Source organism: Phasianus colchicus, chromosome 14 (assembly GCF_987193195.1).
Source record: "Phasianus colchicus chromosome 14, bPhaCol1.hap1.1, whole genome shotgun sequence".
In the NCBI taxonomy this organism is placed as follows: Eukaryota; Metazoa; Chordata; class Aves; order Galliformes; family Phasianidae; genus Phasianus; species Phasianus colchicus.
The window spans coordinates 8,419,459-8,442,624 of record NC_143449.1 but is presented as its reverse complement, the minus strand read 5'-3'; the positions used below and the strand labels follow the sequence as shown (position 1 = coordinate 8,442,624).

The 23,166-nt window shown below is 45.3% G+C and overlaps 1 protein-coding gene and 1 long non-coding RNA gene across 3 annotated transcripts in view; one reads left to right on the top strand and one right to left on the bottom strand.

Annotated features, from left to right (window-relative positions):
* Window positions 1-2,878, top strand: part of ARHGEF9 (Cdc42 guanine nucleotide exchange factor 9) — a 191,730-nt gene extending 188,852 nt beyond the window's left edge. The window contains exon 13 of the mRNA XM_090150155.1: window positions 2,207-2,878. Within this exon, the coding sequence (XP_090006281.1) occupies window positions 2,207-2,334 (128 nt within the window). The 3' untranslated portion in view covers window positions 2,335-2,878. The remainder of the gene's footprint in view (window positions 1-2,206) is intronic.
* Window positions 1-23,166, bottom strand: part of LOC149915994 (uncharacterized) — a 131,750-nt gene that overhangs the window by 14,488 nt on the left and 94,096 nt on the right. Inside the window, exons 1-2 of one of the 2 annotated variants that reach the window (XR_016471023.1) lie at window positions 6,444-6,923; window positions 3,008-3,147 (exon numbers count right to left, since the gene is read on the bottom strand). This is a non-coding gene — a long non-coding RNA (uncharacterized LOC149915994). Of the gene's footprint in view, window positions 1-3,007; window positions 3,148-6,443; window positions 6,924-23,166 lie in introns of those variants that run through there. The other variant, XR_016471024.1, reaches the window with a different exon arrangement.

Genomic DNA, 23,166 nt, shown 5'->3' with positions numbered 1-23,166 from the left:
CCTGGTCCAAGAGCCCCAAGGGCCCATTTCCACTTGCTCCCTGCAGTGCTTGTGCTGTCAGTGCAGCAGTCAAAGCCCATCGAGGTGCAGGCATGGTGTTTGAGGGACATCACTGAACACCTTCCCCTTCTTTCAGGGCTGGGCACAACAGCAACAGGAAAAATACGTGCAGGAACACTGAGTGTTTTTTAAAATTTTCGTTATGGTGATACATATAAAAGCCAACCCCTTGCAGAAATGACTGCCTCATAAAGAAAACATTACAGCTTGAAGAAGCTCTCTGGACTGCAGCTGTCACCGCAGCTACCTCAGCTGCTCCTGCCCACCAGCCAGGAAGAGCTGGTAACAGCTTTAATGCAGAGATGTGGGCTGTGTATATACAGGTCTTCACACTCGTGCCCTTTCTTGCCCTGTCGCTATAACAGCAGGTAGCAACTGTCTGGTTTTTATACCCATTGCACAGATGGAAGAGACAAGATGTACATTTTTACTAGTGTTTTTTTTTGTTGTATGGCTTGTTTTTTGTTCTGCTTCTTTTTTAAGAATACACCATGGGACAAAATGTTTTTTTTCTAAATAACATTAATTAAGGCTCCAAGAGGCTCCGCCATGTCCTGTCTGATCCTGCTTCCAGCCAGAGAAGCAGCACAGGGACATGCCAGGAGTGAACTGAAGGAGAGGACTGCTGTTCTCTTCTTTTCATCTGGAGAAGCAATAACACAACATATTTGCGTATTTACTTCTGGTTTTAATCTCACTTTGGAGATTCTCCCCAATGAATACTCTCTGTATGCATGTATGCTAATTTGGGCCTTTGCAGGTCCATAGGAAACAAAGCAGGTGAGCTTGTATCCACAGCACAGTTTGTGCTGGGTGATGATGCCAAACAATTAATAGCACTGACCTACACCAACAGGGCCTGCACTCCTCACACGTGTATCATCCATAGGAGCTTCCAAACCAGGAGAGCCTTCACTCCAATTGTATAATTGAGTTAAACAACAACAACAAAAAAACCCTCATTCATGACTGTTTTCTCACCTGGTACAAACTGGAAGAGTAATGGTGACCTACCACAGGTGTCTCACAGGTGTTAACTGAAGGCAGTGTTTCTAAGAGCTTAGCAGCTGGATTGGTCCAGACTGGAAATGCTTAGAAATTAATTGCCTAGCTCAGCCACTTAAGACTACCTCTTCCACTTAAAGGCATCAGTTTTTAAATGCAGGTTTTATGGAGGCTGGGTTGATGCTGTAACGTATTCGCTACAAAACACTGCGGAATTCTGCAGAGAGCTTAAGGTTTGAGCAAATTTACCAAAGCACAAGTCACTGCTGTCATCCCAGGAAGTCCTTTGTCACTGGTTATTTCTTTATCCCAGGAGAGAGCTGTCCTTGCTGGATGAAGAGGCTGAGCAGAGCCTTGCTGAGCTGCAGTGACCTGGTCATTTACTATCAGCTCAACGCTGGCAGGCCTGGGCATTTGATAGCTTTCCCACCATCACTCACTCCTGTACAGTTGTTCTGGTTGTTTTTTTTTTTTTTTTTTTGGAGTCAAGGATATTTTAACACATCTTACAGTAGAATTGCTTTCCAAGTATTTGTGCTATCATGCTAACTCTTGTTTTCTGTTTGCAAGCTGGACAAATGCAAGAGGGTGCTCAATATCAAGGCCCCAGCACCCAGACCAGTGCTTTTGCTGTGTCAAAAAGATGAAAAGCCTCATCATGGCACACCCAGGTCCCCATCCAGTTCCCAGTTGAGATGAAGGCATGCATTTTTACACAGCCTTACTGCCAAGGACCAGACAGGCTAATTGCCTTAACAGTGCAATTGCAAACATTGCTGTCACTTGCTGCCACTTGCTGCCTTTCCCCACCTAACACACATCATTTGTATTTTGCAGTTTATGTTTCAGTTTGGCTGGAGCCAAGGGCTGTTGTGGCAGTGCCCACAGTCAGCAGCAGAGAGCCCCTGAGCTCCCTGGGGATGCCCAACAGACACAAAAGCCTCTGGCAACCAGGGTGCAACTCCAAGGGCAGAAGCTCTGGTGGGTGGGTGCTGACCAGGGGGCGGGTTGGGGGGTTTCAGTCTCCTATATAATGGAGGGGAGCAGCCCCTACCTTAACAGAGCCCTTAACAACAAACTGTTTTTCTGAGGGAAGATGTGACCAATGCACTGATTTCCTCAAAGTTTCACTCCCCCACAGATACAGGGCGGCAAGAGAGGAGCCCCTGGCCAGCCCTGCTGCTGCGGTGGTTTCATGCTATACAAAAGAAGTCCAGAATGTTGGGACCAGGAAAAGAAAATAGGAGCAAATACAATCATTACTCGTAGCTGGTGGTGAGAGCCGAGATGTGAGATGCAGTCTCTTCCAGCTGGGCTCCCAGGATGGTTTGTGCCTGTTCTCTAAGGACGACAAGGGCACAGGCACAGGCTCCCTGCAAAGCCACCCAGTCTCGCTGAATTGCTGCTTGGAGGCTTCGCTGTTCACCACTGGTGGTAAAGGTGACTGCAAAGGTGACACTAAAGGGACTGTAGAACACCAGGTATGTATCCCACCTGCAGCACCCAGCCTCCATCTGGGCTGTGGTGCTCATAGCCTGCACATCAGCTGTGGGCAGGATCGCCATGGGGGAGGGCCAGAGGAAATGGATGAAGGAAACCAAGGGTTTTTTTATATCTGCAGAAAAGGGGCTGAGTAACAGCATGTGGCTGCAGGCAGTGCTGGCTGTGGGTGCTGCCAGCTGGCTGGGGAGGCGAGCGTGCAGCCAAATCGCTCAAGGATGTATCATGCTGTTGTTATCCATGTTGCTAGCGCAGTCACACTGGCTTTATTCTTACTGTCTGGACATAACCATTAAACAAGTTTGATTTTGTTGCCTGATTGCAGATGAATGGTTTCAGCCTCACACACAATTTAGTGCTAACCAAGGGCTCCACTCATGGAAAGGGAGAAGCAAGCTGTTTGTTGTGTGCAAATGGCTGAGTGAGTGGCAGCAACGCTTACCTGGCTGGCAAGGGAAACACCTTACAGTGTTGTTAGAGCTTGTTGCCTTTTTTTCATCCACTTCTTGCACCTCAAGCACACCAACCCCTCTGATTTACCAGCACAAGCTTCGGTAGCAGGGACTGCGTTCATGTCACCTCCTGTAGGGTGGAAAAGAAAGCAGAACACACATATTCAAGAGGCAGCACCCACCAAAGCTCACCAAAGGTCACCATTCAAGAGATCCCCAAACAAATCCAATTTCAGCCAGATGGGAAGCAGGACTAACGGAGACATTTTAGTTAGGGAATAACAGGTCCTGAAAAGCCAGGCAGCCCCAGCAGGGAACGACATGGCAGCTGCTCAGTGCTGGTTTTTGCCCTGACTCTGTAATTCTGTTGGCTTTTTTGGAGAAGTCAGTAACACACAGACATGTAGACAGTTAGAGCCCATATTTGTCTTGCACCAAACACAAAAAGCTTTTGCTGGAAGAGAGAGGCCGATACAAACTGCTGTAGAAATGCCAGTTTGAAGTCCAATCCACTGGGTAGTAATTCCTCTACTATTCCCAGGCTGGGAGCAGAAAAATTTGGAGTGGAGAACAGAAAAAGGGCACTGCTTTCAACAACAGTCGTTATTTATACCTGCACAAAACAAGCATGATCTGTTGGTAACAGCAGGATCTGTTACTTGGATGTGCTAACTAGTGCAGTCACTGCCAGGTGTGCAAAGAGTCTGAAGACCAAGAGAAATACTGCAATGGGCTATCTTCATGCCAATGGAAACAGATGGTTTAAATAAATAACCACATCTCTGCACTGTTTCTACGCAAACATCATGGCAGAGACCCTCCAAGTGAAACTAAGCACAAAAAGCAGCCAGCAGAGCTGATCTCAGGTGCTGTCCCAGTTTGGCCCAGCAGAACACTGAAAGCAAAGCAGGCAGATTGCAGGCTGAGCAGACTGTAAAAAGACTTCAGCAAATGAAGGTGGCATTAGTGACATGCTTAAGTAAAATAAATAAATATATTTCTAAATTGTTATCTGTGACTTACAGCTCCTATCAACTCAAAGCTGCTCTTTTAGTGTTTTTATTTAGCTCTTGGAAACAGAGTTCAGCACTGACACTGGTGAATGAATGACCAGAAGACTGCAGCGGGTGGGGGGTATAGGAGGACACACTTGCACACATGTTAGTGGGAGCAGTTTCAGACCACTTTTAAAGGAAAGGTAGAGGGCTAACAAAACAAACAAAGCTAGTACTGATCAAAGGGAATCCTGTGCAGAGAGCAGTGTCTGCCAGAGCAATTGCAGATGCCCAGTGACCCACACAGGCAAAACTCTTTCCTTACGCCTATTTTGCTCTTGCTGTCTACCACCTTGCTGGATGCTCCTTAGGACCACACTGAATAGCCCTGCTGAATGTTTGTGACACCAAGCAGCACCCAAGGCACCCAACATGGCCACACACCTCAACAACAGTGCCCGAGGGAACAGCATGGAGCAGAGTTGGGGGTGTTAGGAAAAGATTCTCCACCAGAGGGTGGAGGGCATGGAACAGCCTGCCCTGGGCAGCAGGCATAGCACCAACACTGGCCAGTCAGCCCCTCTTGCTCCAACCCATCCAAGCAGCTTCAGATTTACATATCAATTTTTTTTTCCCCTTTCTTCCTCCCCTTTCTCTCTCTTGCTTTCCTTTCCTCTTTTTGTGTTTAACTCATTGCCTTCTCATTTCCAAGCCACACACTGTTAGTAAAGCTTTTTCACAAGGGGAAATGACTGAAGCCTGACTCATGTTTCACTGGCTCTGACCAGCACTGAGAGCTGTGAACCTTTGAGCAGCAGGTCATTCACAAGCTCCTCCAATTCCTACTCATTTTGTTTTTTTCTATGTTGCAATTTGCAGAAGAATTTTCTCCTCTCTCATTATCTGCCAGCCCAGCAACATCACAAAAAATAAAGCTCAGCGTGTGCATTCATTTGTGATAAGGACACCACTGTAATGTGAGCGACTGCCCATTAGTTCTGCAATGTTGTAATGGTTAAAACAAAGCCACAAGTGAGTCATTTGGGCAGCAGCATTCCCTCCAGTGACATTAATTATTGTTATTCAAGTAGCAGTGCCTAGAAGCCCACTACCAGGAATGTGTTGTGCCTGGGCACTGTGCAGATCCCCACCTGCACATCATTCATTTTAATAATGAGAAACATCTGCACACTATGGTGTGCAGGGTGTCCTGATGCCCCATAGCACAGGAGGGGCATTGGTCTTATTACTCCATCTCTTATTTCCCTATATGGCCCACATCCTGTCCCTCAAACCCCTCCCCAAACTCCTGCCTACATCATAAAATCATTAAGGTTGGAAAAGACCTCTAAGATCATCAAGTCCAATCATCCACTTACCACTAAGACTGCCTACTAACCATGTCCCTAAGTACCACATCTCCACAGTTCTTGAACTCCTCCAGGAACTCTACCACTCTTCTGTGCTACTGCCTCACCACTCCTACAGAGACATTTTTCCTAATATCCAGCCTGAATCTCCCCAGGGCAACTTGAGGCCATTCCCTCTCATCCTATCACTGATATCCAAGCTGTCAAGATTGGATCTGAAGTGTGGATTATGCAGATGTGGGTGGTTTGGATCCTATGGATTGATTCAGATGCAACTGAGAGTGCAGTAAATGGTATAAGTAGAGTTCTGTTAAATTCAAAATGAGTCTGAGGGAGCTCAGACAATAAATAGGGCACCTCCAATGCATGCAGTGAGCAACGGCCAAGGCAGGAGCACAGCAGCCCTCACTTAATTTCTGTTTGTTTGAACAATTTATCATTGCATTGTGTCAGCTCTTCCTTTGTGCTCTCATTTGCTGGTTCTCACGCAGCAGGCAGCGCAGGAGCACAGCTCCACAGCACCCAGATGGGCAGAGCCAGCCTTGCTCCACAGCCTCCCTGTATCACATCCTCACGATGGAGAAAGCAGGGCAAGAAGGGCCCTCAGCTCTTGGCTTTCACTCTGAAGTCCTTGCCAGTCCCATCCCTGCTAGCTCTCATGTCACATCCAGTACTACTCATAGAATCACGTGAGTTGGAAGGGCGCCCTAAAGGCCATCAGTCCAACCCCTCTGCACTGAGCAGGGACACCCACAGCTCCATCAGGTGCTCAGAGCCCATCCAGCCCGACCTTGAGCATCTCCAGGGATGGGGCACCACCACCTCTCTGGGCAACCTGTGCCAGTGCCTCACCGCCCTTATTGTAAAAAACTTCTCCCTTACATCCAACCTAAATCTCCCCTCTTTTAATTTGAAGCCATTTCCCCTTGTCCTATCACAACAGCCCCTGCTATAAGAGTCAGTCGCTCCCCCTTCAGGTAGACAGGCCACCCTCAGGTCTCTGGAGAGCTGCACGTAGAGCAGTTACTAGTGAAGACTGAAGCAAGAAAGTTGTCGAGTACCTCATGATTCTCCTTGTCTGCTGTTACCAGTCTGCCTGTATCACTTCAGAGGTGCACCCTCCTGGACTTTCCTCTTCCTCACCGTCCTCCATTTTCAGTTGGACCACAGCGCCCCTCTGTATTCACTTCTTAAGTTGTGCACCTTCTTCCAAACCTGAGGCAAACTGCCATACACATCTGCAAAGCTCTGTCCTTAAAATTCTCTCTTGCTGTGGTGCAGAGGCTGCTAGCACTCCTCTGTGCTTGTCCTCCTGCACATTTTCTGCCCATCTCTCACTGTAGCCATTTCCATCAAGACGTTCCAGGCGGGCACAGATGTGTTATGAGTGCTGTAAATTAGAGGTGAGACCTTCCATTGCCAATCATGGGAGGAGGCACCATTTCCAGGAGCAATGAGTGCAGCAGTCCCAGTGGTACAGAGGCACTGACACACGTGGCATTTTGCAAAAGACACGTGTAAGCTCCTGAGCATAAGAATAAAAGCTGAGCTCTGGTGTTGTGTGTGACCAGCACTGGGCAGTCAGTTAGGAGCCTGGATAATAGAAATGACAGCAGCAGGGATAAGAAAAATCAACAAAATAACAAAGAGAAAATTATTACAGAAATGAGATTGCAGGTGGAATGTCCCTCAGGGCAACCGTTTAATGGAAGGAACTAGCCTGAGCAAACAAAACCTGCATGAGCTGCTGAGGGCCAGCCAGGAACAAGCCCCAGGCCCCAGCCCATCTCCCTTCATTCCCCAGGCTGCAACAACAGGCTCAGCATCCTTCTTCCCCACATTTCTCCTATGCAATAAATAGGGAAAAATCCCCATTGGGGAAAGTTAACTGCTAGCAGTAGTGCATAGCCAGCCCTGGGGAGCCATGCTGGAGGAAAGCACCATGTATAACAACTCCATGTGCCTCACTGGTACCTGCATGCTCTGCACTGCCCTTGGGAAAGGTCCTGGAGTTGTGTTCTCAACAGGCAGAGCTCTGCTGAAGTTGAACTGAACTAAACCTGGCAGCAGCAACAAAGGAAAAGCCTAATCCCACACACCCTGATTCTCCCCTGAATTAGTCAAGCAAACAGCAAGGCATGATCTCTGCAGTTTTATACACATTATAACCTCTGTTTTCAGTTGTTTGACTCTTCTGCACAAACTGCCTCAGTACTAAGTCTCCTCTCTGGTCTTGTTGCAGATTTCTCTCTTTTCTCATTAGCCTTGCTCAGCAAACCTCCCCCAAGCCTCTACCAGCCCATGTCAGCTACACTGAGATATGGAGGAACAGATACAGCATCACCTCGTGACTGAGCCTGAAAGAGAGAGGGATGAGCAGGGAACAATCACACAGGCTTGTGCAGGTGAATAGCTGGGGCAGAGCTGTGCTCTGCGTGCCATGTGCCCACATCCCAGCACTTATGTTAGGACTGTGTACCTGCTGCTGCCATCCTTGTTTCACTGGAATCAGTTGGGACTTTCCTGTTGGCTTTCAGGATTTCAACCTCTTTCTGGGAAACAAAACTCTAGTCCAGGCACCGCATGTATTCTTGGACAGCTTTACTACTTGTTGAAAGAAAACTACCCTGCACGAAATGCTCCAGAAAGAATATGGTTGCTTAGGCAGCAGCACAGCTGCCTGGGAAGGCTGGTATCTCAAATGTGCTTTATTGAGCTAAAAATAAGTTTATTAAAGGGAAACAAAGTCTACATCCAATACAGACAAGAGGAAGATAATGGCAAAGTAATGAACCAACAGCAGAAGAGAGCCCATTTTCCCAGACTGTATACTGGAAACACAGAAAGGATGAAACTCTGCTGTTGAGAAACACTGGGTTTTCAGAAACTGAGAGCACTATAAATAACATTCTTAGGAAACCCTAGAGTACAGCACAGCTCACATTAACAACCCAATTAAAAGAAATGGCTGCATCATACAAGCCTTTTTTTATGACTGTACTAAATTCTCACACCACAATTCCCAGTGCACAGGGCTGTTCCTCCAGCCTGCACTGCAGCAAAGCCATCTTGCACCACCCTGCAAGACATGTCTAAAATCAGTCACATTGGCTGGGTAAGGTTGCACAACCTAGCCACAAATTCGAGGATCCAATGGATGCTTAACACTGTCCAAAATTCTTCAGCTCCCACTCAAAAATAAAGCTGTTTTGGAGACTAGAACTTGGCAGAAGAACAAGTGAAACCCCAAAATAGTATGAGGCTGCATCCCTCAGTACAGTAAGTGCTAGCTAAATGATTTAATTAGCTCGTGTTAATGAAAAGCAAGTCTTTAGTAGTCTCTCCTCCAGACCCTTGTCTTGCCAAAGGTAAGACATTTTCAGATGTCTGAACTCTTCCTAAATGCCCAATATTTGGAGGCTTTGCAGCAACAGTAACGACCAGTCAGTGGTGCACAGCCCTACCTGCCTACCTCAATGCAGGTTGTTCTCCAGCACCATTCAGAGTCAGAAGGGACTACTGAAGATCACAGAGTCTAAGCCCACTGCTGGAGCAGGTTCCCTACAGCATATCACACAGCAAGGCATCCAGATGGGTCTTGAGTACCTCCACAGAAGGAGACTCCATCACCTCACCAGGCAGCCTGTTCCAGCACTCCATCACCCTCACAGTAAAGAAGTTTTCTCATGTTTGTATAAATATTAAGGTAAATTTGGAACACAAATTAATATTTCTGTTGATAAAAAAAAACTCTAAGCCAACTCTCCTCTATAGATTTCATTTAGATAGTGGAAACACTCATTGGCTGTCAGTGCTGTGCCTACTCATCCAGCCTTATTTCCATCAGAAGGGAGAACATATCACTTCCCACACAGTAACTTTTTTTCTTTTTTTTTAATTCAAGCCTTAATTTAAGCCTCCACTTAAAATAAAAGGAGAGAAAAAATGTTTTTCTTTCATATTGAACAATGCCTCCCCCCACCCCCCAAGCATCATTCTACTTTCCCATGTTTGGTTTTCAATTTTAGAGAGAAAGGGGAGGAAAAAGAAGGGTTCTCTCCCTAGAGTGACAGCATCTTTGGTTTACAATGTCCAGGCTACAATGCCAAGAAAACAGTGCCAAACCATTACAATGGGTTAGCCATGCCTGTTTGCTTCCCAACTATACACTCTGTGTTCAAGAGAACACCTTTCTCAAGAGACACATTCATGCCAGAAGTGCACCTGTACTGTAGCCAGAGCTCCTTGAAATCAATACAGAAAATAAATACTGTTGGAAGGATTTTTGAAAGGAGACAGTTTGTAGGACAACAACTCCATTTCATTTTTAAGCCCCAGTTCTCTCTCTAGCATTCATCTATGACAACGGATAGGTTATTTTGACAACAAAAATAAATTCTCCAAGTTCATCTGCTGTTATTCTGTTCTGATTGCTCCTTAGGTGTTTGTCATTAATAGGAAGAAAGATTGCCTTTTTCTTCACAGAGCACTGGAAGTGCACAAAGATTTTATTTTTGATGCATACCAGCTTCAGCAGAACAGGAAAATATTTGATTCTTGCTTTCAGGCAACTTATGCTATATCAATATTTTCATTTATCTGTGCAGCCTTATCTTCCATATTTATGTTTTCTACTTGCATTTCATAGTGAGCAAAGAGTGACAGCTCTAAGTGGCTGCACACAAGTTTTGTGAAATCAATTAATATGTCAATGAATTACAGACTTCCCATTTCACAGCTGTGCTTGATAATGACAAATACTTGAGCTGGAGAATAAGGAGTTTCGTGTTGTTATTGCTGTAAGGTTTGCTGACGGTTTTTATGTTGTCCTCCTCACTGCTTAAGGGTCATTTCCTGGGATAACAAAGGCACATTCACCTGGTGTAGGAGACACTTGGAAAAACCCAGGGAGAGGGGTTCCAGATGGGAACCAACTTACCAAAGCCTTTCTGGGAAAAGGAGGAGCTGAGGAGCAGCAGCAGAAGGAAGCACTGGCTTAGGAGAAGCAGCAGGACAGCTGCCCAGCACCCTCCTGATGTATCACTGTGAAATTGTTGAGTTCTACACTAAGTCAGAGGTAAGAAGGGAGCGAGCAAAGCACAGCAAGGAATGAGGAATTCCCGCTCCAAATCCAGCTCGTTCGCCTACTCAGTTTTCTAATGACAAGGCTGCCAAACATTCAGTGAATCATAACTCCCTTCACTTCCCACTTGACTCCACAGCTTCCCCATGCATTTCACTGCTAGAGGTGAGTGGCACTGCCAGGAAAGCAGACGGTGACAGAAGGATGCTGCTTCATGATTCTTAGACATTTGGGGTTCAAGGGCTTTTGTTTGACTCTTGATATTTCAGTCATAAAATCAATACATAACATTTTGATGTTGGAGGGCAGCACTGTTGTTGACCTCCATGACAAGCACACAACACTCACAGCAGTAATAGGATACCTGTGCCCATCACAGAGTTGGGGGATCAGAGTACACCCAGGCATGGAGGCACAGCAACTCCCTTCTCCATCCAGGCTTCCCCTTACTCCCCTATCATCTCAGCTCTATGCTCAAAGCCAGGAGCTGCTGTGGGAAAGAGAAAGAGCAGAGATGGGGAAGAGGGTGTTGAGAGTGGTACTGAGCAGTGCTTCATTTCTTCATCTCTGACTAAGACACTTCTCATTTCTGTTATGGTTCTTTTAAGAGGTTTGGAAGCTGGGGAGGAAGCTACTTCCGAGAAAACTGATTCAGAAGAACTGTCACTGCATGACATACCAGGTTTCAGTCTAAAAAACAAGAAAAAAAAGCTGCAAATGCCCTTACATTATTGCAGTAAGCACATGCCTGGTCTGAAAACACTTCCTAAAGCAAGAGCCCAGGAAATGAGAGGGAAAAGAGCTAGGATTTGACCTGCAGGTTCTCAACTCCTACTGGCCATGTACAATCTTATGTTATTCTTAGGATCTCAGGCTGCAAAGTGAAATTTCTAAAGTTCACATACCAAGAATATTACCAAAAATAACTCCAGTATTTCACGTCAAAAATAAAGAATGAAAAAGGTCACAATTTTCAATATCTCCTTATTTTGTGATACAAAAGATCACTGAGAACCAGCAGGAAGCTTCCCTGTCTGCACCGCAGCCACTGCCACTTGTAGTTATGCCAGAAGCAGAGTGCCAAAGCACCCTCACAGCCAGCAGCCGAGGGGAGATGTGGGCTGGAGGTGTCTCTGCCCAGCGGGCTCCTCGTGTGACAGTCCCTGTCTGGGGAGGGGGGAGCTCCCCCAGCTATTTTGATCATGGCGCAAACGGAGGGACAGGTTGTACTTTCTAAGGAAGTGCAGCTCTGAGAGGAAGGGTGGGAGCCTGCCTTACAAAGCACGGAGCCACCCCTGAGCTGGGTAAACAAGGGGAAGAAGCAAGCCACGATCCTTTATTTTAGCAGAGAAATAGAATTAACCTTTCTTACCACTCACCAGACTGACCTTTCCAGGCAAGCTCACGCCTGACTGCTCCCTGTGTCTTACAGGAGCTTGGTACTCAGAGGTTTAGCACTGGCCTGCCTTGCTAAATATTACAGAAAATAGAAACAAAATTGTGGACAGTCCTTTGATGGATTAAACACAGCAGATCCAGCACCACAGCAGCAGGGATGGGGCTCCCAGCAAGGCTGGGGCTGCAGCTGTTGCTATTTACACAAAGAATTTTAACAGCTCCAGGCTGATTGCCACATACATACATGGGAGTATGTATATGTAAAGCCAGGATTAAGGAGAAGAGAAGGAGCTTGGGTGAGACCTCATGCTCCTCTGGCAGGGAGGGCCCAATGCACATACAGGAAATCCCTCCATTACTCCCTTTCAGATTTAGCTTAACATTGTGCTCACCAGCCCATCACTGCCAGAGGACCATCAGGATAGAAAGGCCTTTGCAGACACAGATGTGGCAGTAGCTGCTTTGGCAGAGCACACAGGCAGGAGCGCACCAGCAGCCCCACATTCACCTGGGTCCCCTTGGAAAGGAAATCCCTCATTGTTTACATTCACAATTATTTAGTTGTGCTTCAGAAGAGCCAAAATCCAACACAGGAAGGTTCTGCTGGAATGAGCAAAACGTGAACAAAAGCATCCACAGTGCAGCAGATAGAACCAACCAAGGGTGGTACGTGGGGTTTCCTGGGAACAGGTTGCAAGGACACTTATGAGGATTTCTGCTTTCATTCTCTGCATCACGTATGATTTGTATCCTACAGGTATGGAAGTACGTTGTGCTAGATGCTAGCTGTGCTTCCAGAGAGGTGGTAAGGGGCTGAGGGCAGACCACCAAGCCACTTGTGTGCATACAAAGATCCCTGCTCCACCTGTACAAAAGATGCTTCTCAAAAATAAGAAGCAGGGGAAAGGCAGCATGGCTTCTTCTGAAAGCAGAACCAAGAAACACCAAAAGAAAAAATTCAAAAACCATCCTAACATCTCAAAATAAAACAATGAGTTTTGGTCTTGCCTTTGTACAGGTTTAATTCCTCTTTGCAGCCTACGGACCAACAGCCCAACTTCCCCATTCTCTGGGCTTTCACTACAGATACTTCCAATCTTAGTGGTGAATTTAGCTTTTTAGGGGTGAAATCTGCCCCTAGAAGAGGCTGGATCTGCCTTCACCATCCAGATTTCATAAGTTCTTTTTCCATAGTTTCCTCCCAGCTACATGGACAATGCTACTTTTATTGTCAAGGCTCTTAATAAAACAACACCACTTCAAGGCAGCACAGTGGTGTACCCATCTGAGCTTTTATTATCTCACAGTCTCCTGAGGCTCATTAAGGTCTGAATTAGCTGACCATCGACAGCCCTAATTAGTACTTCAGCTCTCTGGGAAGCAGCCAGGGCTTTTTTTTTTTTTTAAGCCATTGCTCCTCACCTGTGGCATCAGCTCCCTTCTGTGATTTGGAGCATGCAATCAGCAACAGCTTTGAAACTAACTGAGACAGGCACACGTCCCCTTTACTGTTTTACACAGCTTTTAAATACTAACAGTAGTGGCTAACCCTGGAAAGCACACAGTGAGGATGCTTTGCAGGACATCATGGAAATGCAACTTGGTGTTGGTTTGTCAGACCATTCTGCTAAAGAACCAGGGAGGCTGGTAGGTACAAACACCCAGCATAGCATTAAGATGGACAGGGGAAAAATAGCAGAGCTTGCGACTCAAGGGTACAGACATATAGCTTTCAGTCCTAGCAGATCTGGTGGAAAGTCTTTGGTCTGTCACTTCTTGTAGGCTTGGTGACAAAAGCAACTCCAATGCCACTGGGGTGAGGCTGATCCACACTGAAACACAGCTCAGTGAGAAGATGTGGTTGATCACTTTAACAGTTGAGCTTAGAAATATTAAAGAAAAAAGGAAGAACTCCTACACTGAATATGAGAAAAGTTTGGTCTTCTCTACAAGGCAACCTCAAGTACAGCTCCAGTTGCATCAGGGCCTGTATGTGCATCCATAAAACAAGTACTTTCTTAGAAGGTGATGATTTAAGGGAAGGGAAAAAATATCCTTGGAAAGCACTGAGTTCTTGCTCTCAGCAATTTAAGGGAGGGCCTTTTAAGTACACTGCTGTGGATTTAAGCCTCTCTCTGAAAGAATAAGACCAAAGATAAGTGTCCTGTACCACCTACCAAAGCTTAAAACTCTGAGCCTAGAAAGAAAAATAGGGGCAATAACTCAGTGATTCAGTGTGCTTCGGCATCCCCAAATAGCTGTTCCTGCACTAAGATTCCCAAAGTATCAATGTTTTTAAACTGAAATTTCTGGGCAAGCATGAAAACTCTGATCTCTGCAGCACATGGGATAGCTGGGAGAACAGGAGTCCAACAAATAAGATGACAATGTGTATTTGTGTTATCAGTGTTTGTTGTTGCTCCAAGGCTCCCACAGTTCTGCAGAAAACCATTTAGTGCAGCTTGAACAAAGTGAGCAGGCTGGCAATGCCATGACCTCTAGAAGCAGCAGTAGCCATGCATGCTCTCTACATGTGCTCAGGGGATAAGCCTGGTCATTGAAAATGGCTACCATAGCAACAGCAGAGTTTTGACCAAAATCACAACGCTTAACTCAGGAGTTGAGCTGCATCCCTTCTGCTAGCCTGAAGGCAGATAGGGGTCTTATTAGGAGCCAAGAAAGGGGAACCACAGGATTAAACAGTGAACTAACTGTTGGGCCATCAATTTGCATAGCTGGTACCATTCACACTGCCCACAGCATCTACAGCATCCTGCAAGCTGCTGACAGGGCAGTCAGGCACGCTTCCCACCAGAGCCCATCAAAAGGTAACCAAGAACAGGCCCCGGCTGCACTGAATTTATTAATATGGATACAAATTTCTTCAGCATCACTGACATCACTACTGCATACAGTGATATCATGGCATACTTGGCTGTCACCCAATGGCACAGATCAGCTTCATTTGCAAACTTAGTCCAGATGAAATTATGTGCTGGTGCATTCCTCTGCACTGAGCCCCTAATCACTGTCAACAAGACATAGCTCCTCTACTCAAACATCTTCCCATTCCACACATCCCCTGGAGTGCTGTAATCAGAAGTGAACCAGTTTCTTAACTGCACAGGAAGACAGCTGAGAGCTCACAACTATCACTGCTATGGAGAAGCATCTCACTGAGCATTATGCCTGCACTGGCAGACTGCTGGGAAAGCAGAACAGATTCCACACGCCCTCCACAGATTTGAGAGAAGCCCTGCTTCTCTCCTATTTCCAGGAGAAAATGAGGCTGGCCCAAGCTCTCCTCCCAACCCCAATCATCCTGTCACACCAGGATGACAGCACAGCAAACTTTCAGGAAGTATGGCACAACTCTGGTGCTATTTACCAGTCAAAGACTACGTTCAGCTCTGCAGGATTCTGGAAGTGCCCCAAGTCACAGGAGTTCTTCTATACCAGAAATAAGTGTGAGAGCTTTCTACAGCAGCATTGAGAAGTGTTGGGAGATCATATGGGTCCAGAATACGGCTTTCCTTGGCTCTAATATCACTGTGAAGAAAGCCATACAAAGCAAATGCAGACTTCCTTCTGTCAATACAGCCCAGACAGCAGGTATATTAACATGACCTCTAAAGAGGTGTCTTAAAAAGAAAACATATTGTAATGCCTCGTCCCTGAAGCTTGGTGTTCTGTACAGGACACATCTAAGGAATCCTGGATCACCAAAACAGAAAACAAGATCATTTTGCTATGCATCTTCTGGCACCTGTCCTGACTGCCTGGTCATCAGTGCAAACTTATCTTTTCACTTGTTGCAGTGGATAGCTGAAGGTGAGTGCATTTATTAACAATGGCAAATTTATTTCTGAGTTCACAAACTGAAAGTGGAAATTAACAGAATCTCTTCCAGTAATTCTGAGACAGAACTGCTTGTAACTGCAGGACTTCACAGGGTCAGGCCCTGTCTATGACCACAACCATCACTGCATTAGCAAAGGTCAGAAGAGATTTCAGATGCAGCTTGTGAACACGTACATGGTCACAGACTCACATTATGCATACAGCTCTGATTATCAGCTAAGTCTAGGCCTCCTGCAATCAGGCCAGCTTATGGCTTTAGGCTTTCCACTGGAAATTAAGTTAAAAATAGCTGGCCTTTGTTTTACTGAAAGCCTGGACACTGGTAACCTTTTGCATCTGCTAAGCATCTCCTGCAACATGCCCCTTAACATTTACAAGATAGCTGAAATCTAGAGGGCAGAGCAAGCAACGCAGAGTTGCTTATCCAGAAGATAAACCAAGACATAACAGTCCAATATTTTTTACTACAGCAAATGAAAGGCAAAATATAAAGGCATAGCACAAAGCCCAGACGAACACCAGTCAGAACAGCATTTGTCACTTTAAGATACCTGCTCATAAAAAGCACCACCTCAAAGTATCCAACCCAGCAGCATTTGTGAAATAAATAAATGCAAGCCCATTCTAATATGTCCTTCTACAGTCAGCATCCCCCACCAGCTTGCATGTACCTGGATTAGTGGTCAGAGGGAGACAAAGCCACACAGGCCTTCATGTCCCAGGGTAACCCTGATGACTGCTGACGGTGGCCCTGCTTTGAACAGGAGATAGGCAAGACAAGCTTCAGTGGTCCCTTCCAACCTGGCAAGACTGAGAGATCTGGTGAGGCTACTGGAGACTGGGTGTTTTGCTGTCGCAAAGATGTTGTGCTCACCCTGTCTCCCATTTCTTTTCTCTCTTAGTAGTAACACCATGAAGGCTAGCATGTTCTTTTCGAGTATTCTACATGCCTATCCCACCTGCAGGATGCATCTCCGCCATCAGAGACAAAGTGATGCATCTCTGCCCATGAGATGTTCTCACTGGGTGTCCCAGAGCCAGCAAGTGACACAGCTGCCACAGCCAGGCTCTGGTGGAGCAGACGAAGCAGTCTGGCCCCCTCCAATCCATACTACAGGAGCAACACTGTGGTGCAACCACACACTGGAGGCAGTGAACCAGAAATCTCTGGGAGAAGGATTAATGAGAGGCTGCAGGTGAACTGGATTTGCTAAGACTGTTTAGTTTCCCAAGCCATCTTATTTGTTGTCATCAAGTGTGCTGCCTAGCAATTCCATGTTTTTGAATTGCTGAAAAAGTAATAATAACCATGTCCCGTCCTTGAATGGGATCCTGACAACAACAGTAGTAGAAATACATCAACAATTTAAAATAATTCTTTCCAAATTTACAAGAGTCATTTTAGTTTCTGGAATACGTGCCAAAATCTTTTCTTTGGAAGAAAATGGATACCAATATTTACTGTCATTTGTGCAGAAGAATTTCCACAATTACTCAGAATTACTGCACAATTACTCATCGTGCAGATGGCACATACAGGACAGCAGGCAGTATGGATCACAGGAGTATTCCTAGCATAGCTTCTCTGAAGGATGACCTTTTTTTTTTTCCCTTCATGACCAACTACTGAGAAGACCACAAAAAGTGTTAATTTTTTGTTAGAGAAAGCGGGACACAATACAAGGAAAAAACTCAATTGTAAAAACAAAAAACACTTAGTTAAATCTATAGCCTAATAACATTGTTTTCTAAGATTCAGTAAAAGCTAACGTGATACATATTAATAGGGCAGAAGTTAATACACTATTAAGCATTTCTCTTTCAGCACAGAAAAGTATTAGAAATGGGGTTGAAACCATAGAGAGGCCAAGCTGTTTCTAGTAAGCAGTTCTACAGCACAGCTGGAAGCTGAACACCACATCAGCCCTGACCAGGCCCCACAGTGTGCAGGGCTGCCAAGCTGCAGGTGAAGCCTCCCAGGAGGCTGGGATTGCACAAACACCCTCACTCAGCTCTGGGGGCTGTGAGGAGTTGCAACCTCTCCTCCATCACAGAGGAAAAAAAAACATTTAACAGCCTCTGTGCCCCCCCTCAAGGAAGCAGAGGAGGGCACAAAGCAGGGAGAGGGTTGCATTTCAAATGGATTCTGTTACCACCTAAAATCCAAACCATGTCTGAGAGTATTGTCCAAACATGTCCTGAATTCTGGCAGCTCAGGGTTGTGACAACTGTCCTGGGCAGCCTGTTCCATGCCCACCGTCCTCTGAAGAACATGTTCCTAATACCCAACCTGGAAAGGTAGGGAACCCCAATCCTTCCTAGGTTTCCAGAAAAGTTTCAGAACCTTGAAAGGAGAGCAGCAGCACTACACAGTTTGTGCTGCTGTAGAACAATGGGGATTACAAGAAAAGTGACAAGAAAACAGCCCAGAACAATAGATGAGAAACCTGTGATGACTTCTGTCATTACTGAGAAGTCCACATAGCAAAGGAAGGGACTGAAAAAGGGATGCTGCTGCCTTTTGACTAGAGCTGGAAGAACTTCTTAATTCTAACCCCAAACCTGTAGCTAGATGGAAGAAACTCTTGTTAGAGGCTGGTCACTGCAGGAACAAGTTGTGTTCTCGCTGATTCCTTCAAGAAGCTTTGCTGAGCTGACCACATGAAGAGCAGCCACCATGAAAGGTTGTTCTGTCACACTGGTTTAATGGTTAGCAGGAACTGCTTGGTTTAGAAGAATGCAGTGCTACCACTAAGGACACCCAGGTGACCTGTCTAGCAATCTATTAAATTCTTGCCACAATCTGCCTACATATGTTTATATACAGCTCTTCCTGTAGTTTATGATACAGAAATTTTTTTTTCCTTTTACTATTGGCTGAATTGTTTTCCTGAAACATGTTTCTGTTTTGTGGGTTAACCTACATTGTACCTTAGAATCATGTCAGATCTTTTCATTTTTACTGTGCCCTCTCCTTCTCTCTTCCATCTTCTCAGCAAAACCCACTAGGAACAAAGCTTCACAGAAAACCATGTTTACAGATGCTTCGTGTGATAGGACAGCCCTTCAGTATGTCATGAATCAAGACAGTTTTACAGATCTCCTTGCACTTTTCAAACAGGGCTAGCTGGGGTTATTAGTATGTGGTATAATGGTCATTTCGGGTTACAACTGTTAACTGCAATTCCCCTTCCTCCAAATCATCAGTTTTCTCATTTCATCTGCTCCTCCGAGCTGAAACACAACCAGAATTTCCTCCTTGCCTTTAGCTTCTCCTGTGATCCACTGCTGGTCAGCAGCATTGTGCTCTGTGCCACTGCATCTTTTTCCATTATCAACTGTTCTTTTCTAATTTTGGAAAACTAAAATGGACCAAGCTCTGGATCTGAACCTCCTGAAAGCAGCAGCTTTTTGGTTCTCCTGCTAAGATCAGGAGTATCTGCAAGATCCTTATGGGGATTCTATGCTTCCACGTATAACAACTTGGCTCAGAAATCAACTCTGGTTTTTGTATTTCCTGATCTTGCATAACTTGGATTTACAAGTGTTCACAGCAGGGCTGGCCAGTGAGTCATGACTACTAATTCTATTATTTCTTTAAACCCATCTGTTGATCTCAGAGTTAGCTTTTTTCCTAAACTTATTTCCCCTCGCTTTTGCTAAAGGAGATCAGAGGCCTATGCATGCGACCCTGGTCTGTTCTGGAAGATTCCAGCACACAAGCATAGTATGAAGAGATGGTCCAGACCAGTTCAATCTACCCATTGGTAAAGACTTTGTTACAGACACTGATATTTGCTCCAATTTCCAATTCTCTTTGCAGCAGGGAGTCAAACAATGCCTTTGACAGTAAAGAACAAATCAGTGACAATGGCAGGCAACCCACGACACCAAAAACACTTTTGCAGGAACACCCATGCAGGTTTTCTGATGCAGCCAAACAGACATCTTTAAACAGCACCTGCATAAATCTGCAGTTTGACCTACTAGAGAAAGCTGAGCAAAAGCAGTAAAAAGCTACACAAAGAGATTAACAGCATGCCAGTAATTGCACAGCATGGACAAACAACTCTCCAGTGAGCTGCAGACAGCCTCCACTTGAGCACTGTGCCTTAGCACAAGGGAGTCTCAGCCCTCACAGGTGCTTAGAAATGGCTGGTGAAAGCCACAGGGAAAACAGCACACCTTAAGCCCCCAGAACAGCCATTTAAGTCACGATTATGGGGACCCTACATGCTCATGCTGACTCCCCTTGCCAGGGAGCATCTCCGCACTGCTCACTTCAATACCTGAACTTCAGCAGGAGGAAGCCAGACCTTTGTGAATCCACCAGCTGCCAAGAACAGTTAAAAATAGATATCTGCTCACAACCACCTTGCAGAACAAATGGCCAAAGGTCATGCAAGTCATTTCTGCAGAAATTACATCATTATTACGCAGCTTGGCCTGCTGCAGTAGACAGACAGCTACTAACTGCAGAGCTAGCTGAATTCAACCCAGCACAGTTACTTGCTCACACCCATATCCACACAATCACAGAACTGCAGGGGTCAGAAAGGACCTCCAGACATGAAATCCAACCCCCTGCTAGAGCAGGTTCTCTACAGCAGGTCATGCAGGAAGGGTCCAGGCAGTCCTGAATATCTCTGAAGGAAGAGATTCCACCACCTCTGTGTACAGCCTGCCTCCGTGCCCTGTCTCTCACAGGGAAGATGTTCTTCTTTGTGTTTGTATAGAACTTCCTGCATTCCAGTTTCTGCCCACAAATCCCACACTTCCTAAGCTTCATCACCAGGCTGTTACAGGAGGAGACAGGGTCAAATGCTGTGATGAAGTCAAGCTACACTGCACCTACTGCTCCCCTTCCACTATACTTCAGGGCACAGTCAGAGGAACAGCCAGTAGTGCTCCAGAAATGAAGAAGAAGCTCTAGAGGAAAACCCTGAGGCCCCCCATAACAGCCACAACTGCCTCATAAACCTCCAAACCCCAGGCCAGCACCCACCATACCATGTACCTCCTTCCCTGAGCCTCCAATGCTCGCATTCTGGACCTCTCACCAGACCCTTCAAAAACTGACCAGGTCTTTTTATTACTCAGCCAGGTGCCAGAATGTTCCTCCCCCAAACCCGACCCTGCTGAGCACACCTGATTGCAAGCAGTTAGGACCACCTGCTGAGAGTCGTCAGAAAGCTCAGGTGATGGCAGTTAAGAGATTACTCACTGGCTCCACATCCAGAAACTTCCTTCAGATATGGGATTCAAAGTAAAACTGTCAAATGCCTTGTTTTTCACAGCTCAAAGGAGATTTTATTTTTCAAGGCAATGCAGAACTGTACCCTTGGTGCTTGTTATTTGTTGGCTTTTGAATCAAACGCTCAAGACTTCAATGTTCAGCATCTAAATTGGGTAACAGCAAGTGTATATTAAAAAAAAACAACCCACAGAGACACATAGTGAGTGCATGCAGCACCTGACGTTTCCAGCACAGCACTCCGTAATGTGAATGAGCTGGAATTCCACACGGGGCTCTGAATAGCAACTGGAAACCTCCTGAGCAGTAATGTCTCCGTTTCAAAGGATGCAGCATTCATCCTGTAATAGCAATAAATGGTAGGGACGGCAGCATGGAGGTACAGCAGTGCTGCTCTTCAGGAGCCCGCAGAAGGGAAATGGTGCACCAAGGGTTTTAGTTGGGTGCGTTAGAATGGAAACAGAGATTTGTGCCTATCAGTTTGACCCGTGCTGAACAGAGAAGAAATGACAGCAGATCAGAGGAAAACTGTATACTTGAGCCGAGATGTAATAAAGAGGGTCTGCATGCATTTCCAGGTATTCCAAAATAGATGCCAGTGATTGAAATGTATCTGCTAAAGTGAATTTTCTGATAATTTTTTCAATAAAATGCTGAAATTTTGGTTATTTGTTTACGTCAGATAGGATTTATTTAGTGTAAGTTTGGATTTCTAAAAATGAGATATTCAATTGAGGCTGGTCATCTAAGCTTGCTCTCTGCAGAGGGTGACAGCAAAAAGAAGTCTTGAGTTGCAAGGCATTTTCCCCCTCTGCCCTTAAATACCACATCAGACATTTGATTTCAGTGCTGTTAAAATGAGAAAATGAGATCAGGTATCTGCCACAACAGCACAGAATGGAGCTGAGGTCAAGTCATACTTGTACATTGATTGTCCTCTTAAATTCTTTTCTGACCAGTGCTGGAGAGGATGAATATATTAGCAGAAATTAGAGGACGTTTCAAGTTGTCTGGTGCTCCGAACCATATGTATTTTCACTCAGAGAACAGAAATGTTAATGGGTGACCTAAGCCTCCTCTCAATATTAGCTACCGCAGCAGAAAATCTAAATATAGAACCCAGTGAGGAAAGACTGAGAATTACTCATGAAATTTATCTGATGAATAACTCCCAGTACAGAATGGGTGCATTTGAGGGAAATTGCAAGCTGTTCACATGAGAGTAAGCAGAAACAAAGAGACAAAGTCAGAGAAAATTATTCACTCAATCCTGATTGCATTGTTTGAACCAATGTAAAACTGTGTCCAAGTTTTAAGCAAATGCTAATTGTGCCCCATTTCCCAGCCTCACTTCGCTTTTTGCTAAGAAATTAAATGTCAGAACGTCCCTGAATGTGCCCCACGAGAAATGAAGCTCTCTTGAAGTCTTTCAAATTCCTAATCTTATTGCGCTTAAATGTTATTCCTTCAACTGAAAGAACAATTTAATGAAATACTGTATATTTCTGGGTGGCACATCAAAAATGCCTATTTCTCCAATCTCTTCTTTTATCACATCAATTTTCTATTCCACTTTATCTTATTGGAACACTGAAAGTTCATCCTGCTAAGCCTCTTGTAACCATTGGCAGAAATCAGTCCTGAAGTTTCTCAGCTTCTGGCTCACTTGATTTCGCTTCAATCAAATGACAGCATCTGAAACATTTATCCCCTGGAAACATCACTTAGTATAAAGAAATAAAAAGCTATATATCATTTTTTGGCATTTCCTTAGATACATACCATAGAGAGGTATTTAATCCTTGGGGTGCAGGCACCATAGAACCAGTACTCAAATCAGGGAAATGGGTTTCTGTATTGTCTATAAGCAAGACCCCAATTTACCAAAGGATGGGAATCTCTTGCTCCTAAATCAGTTGATATCAGCCTGGTTTCGCGGCCCCCAGAGCAGGTTAGTGTTTCCATGAACCCTGGAGGGTCTGTCTGTCCCTCAGGACCAGTGGTGGCACCAGTGGTCCTATGGCTGACCTCTCTTTCCATGTGTGTATGCATTCCCTAGTAAAATCCCTGTTAAAACTGAAATGCTCACCAAAAACATGCTCACTTGGAATTCCTGGGAATTTAATTTCTGTGCCACTCTGTCAGTGCCATGTGGCTTATGATAAAGCCTGATTTGATTAATGCTCAA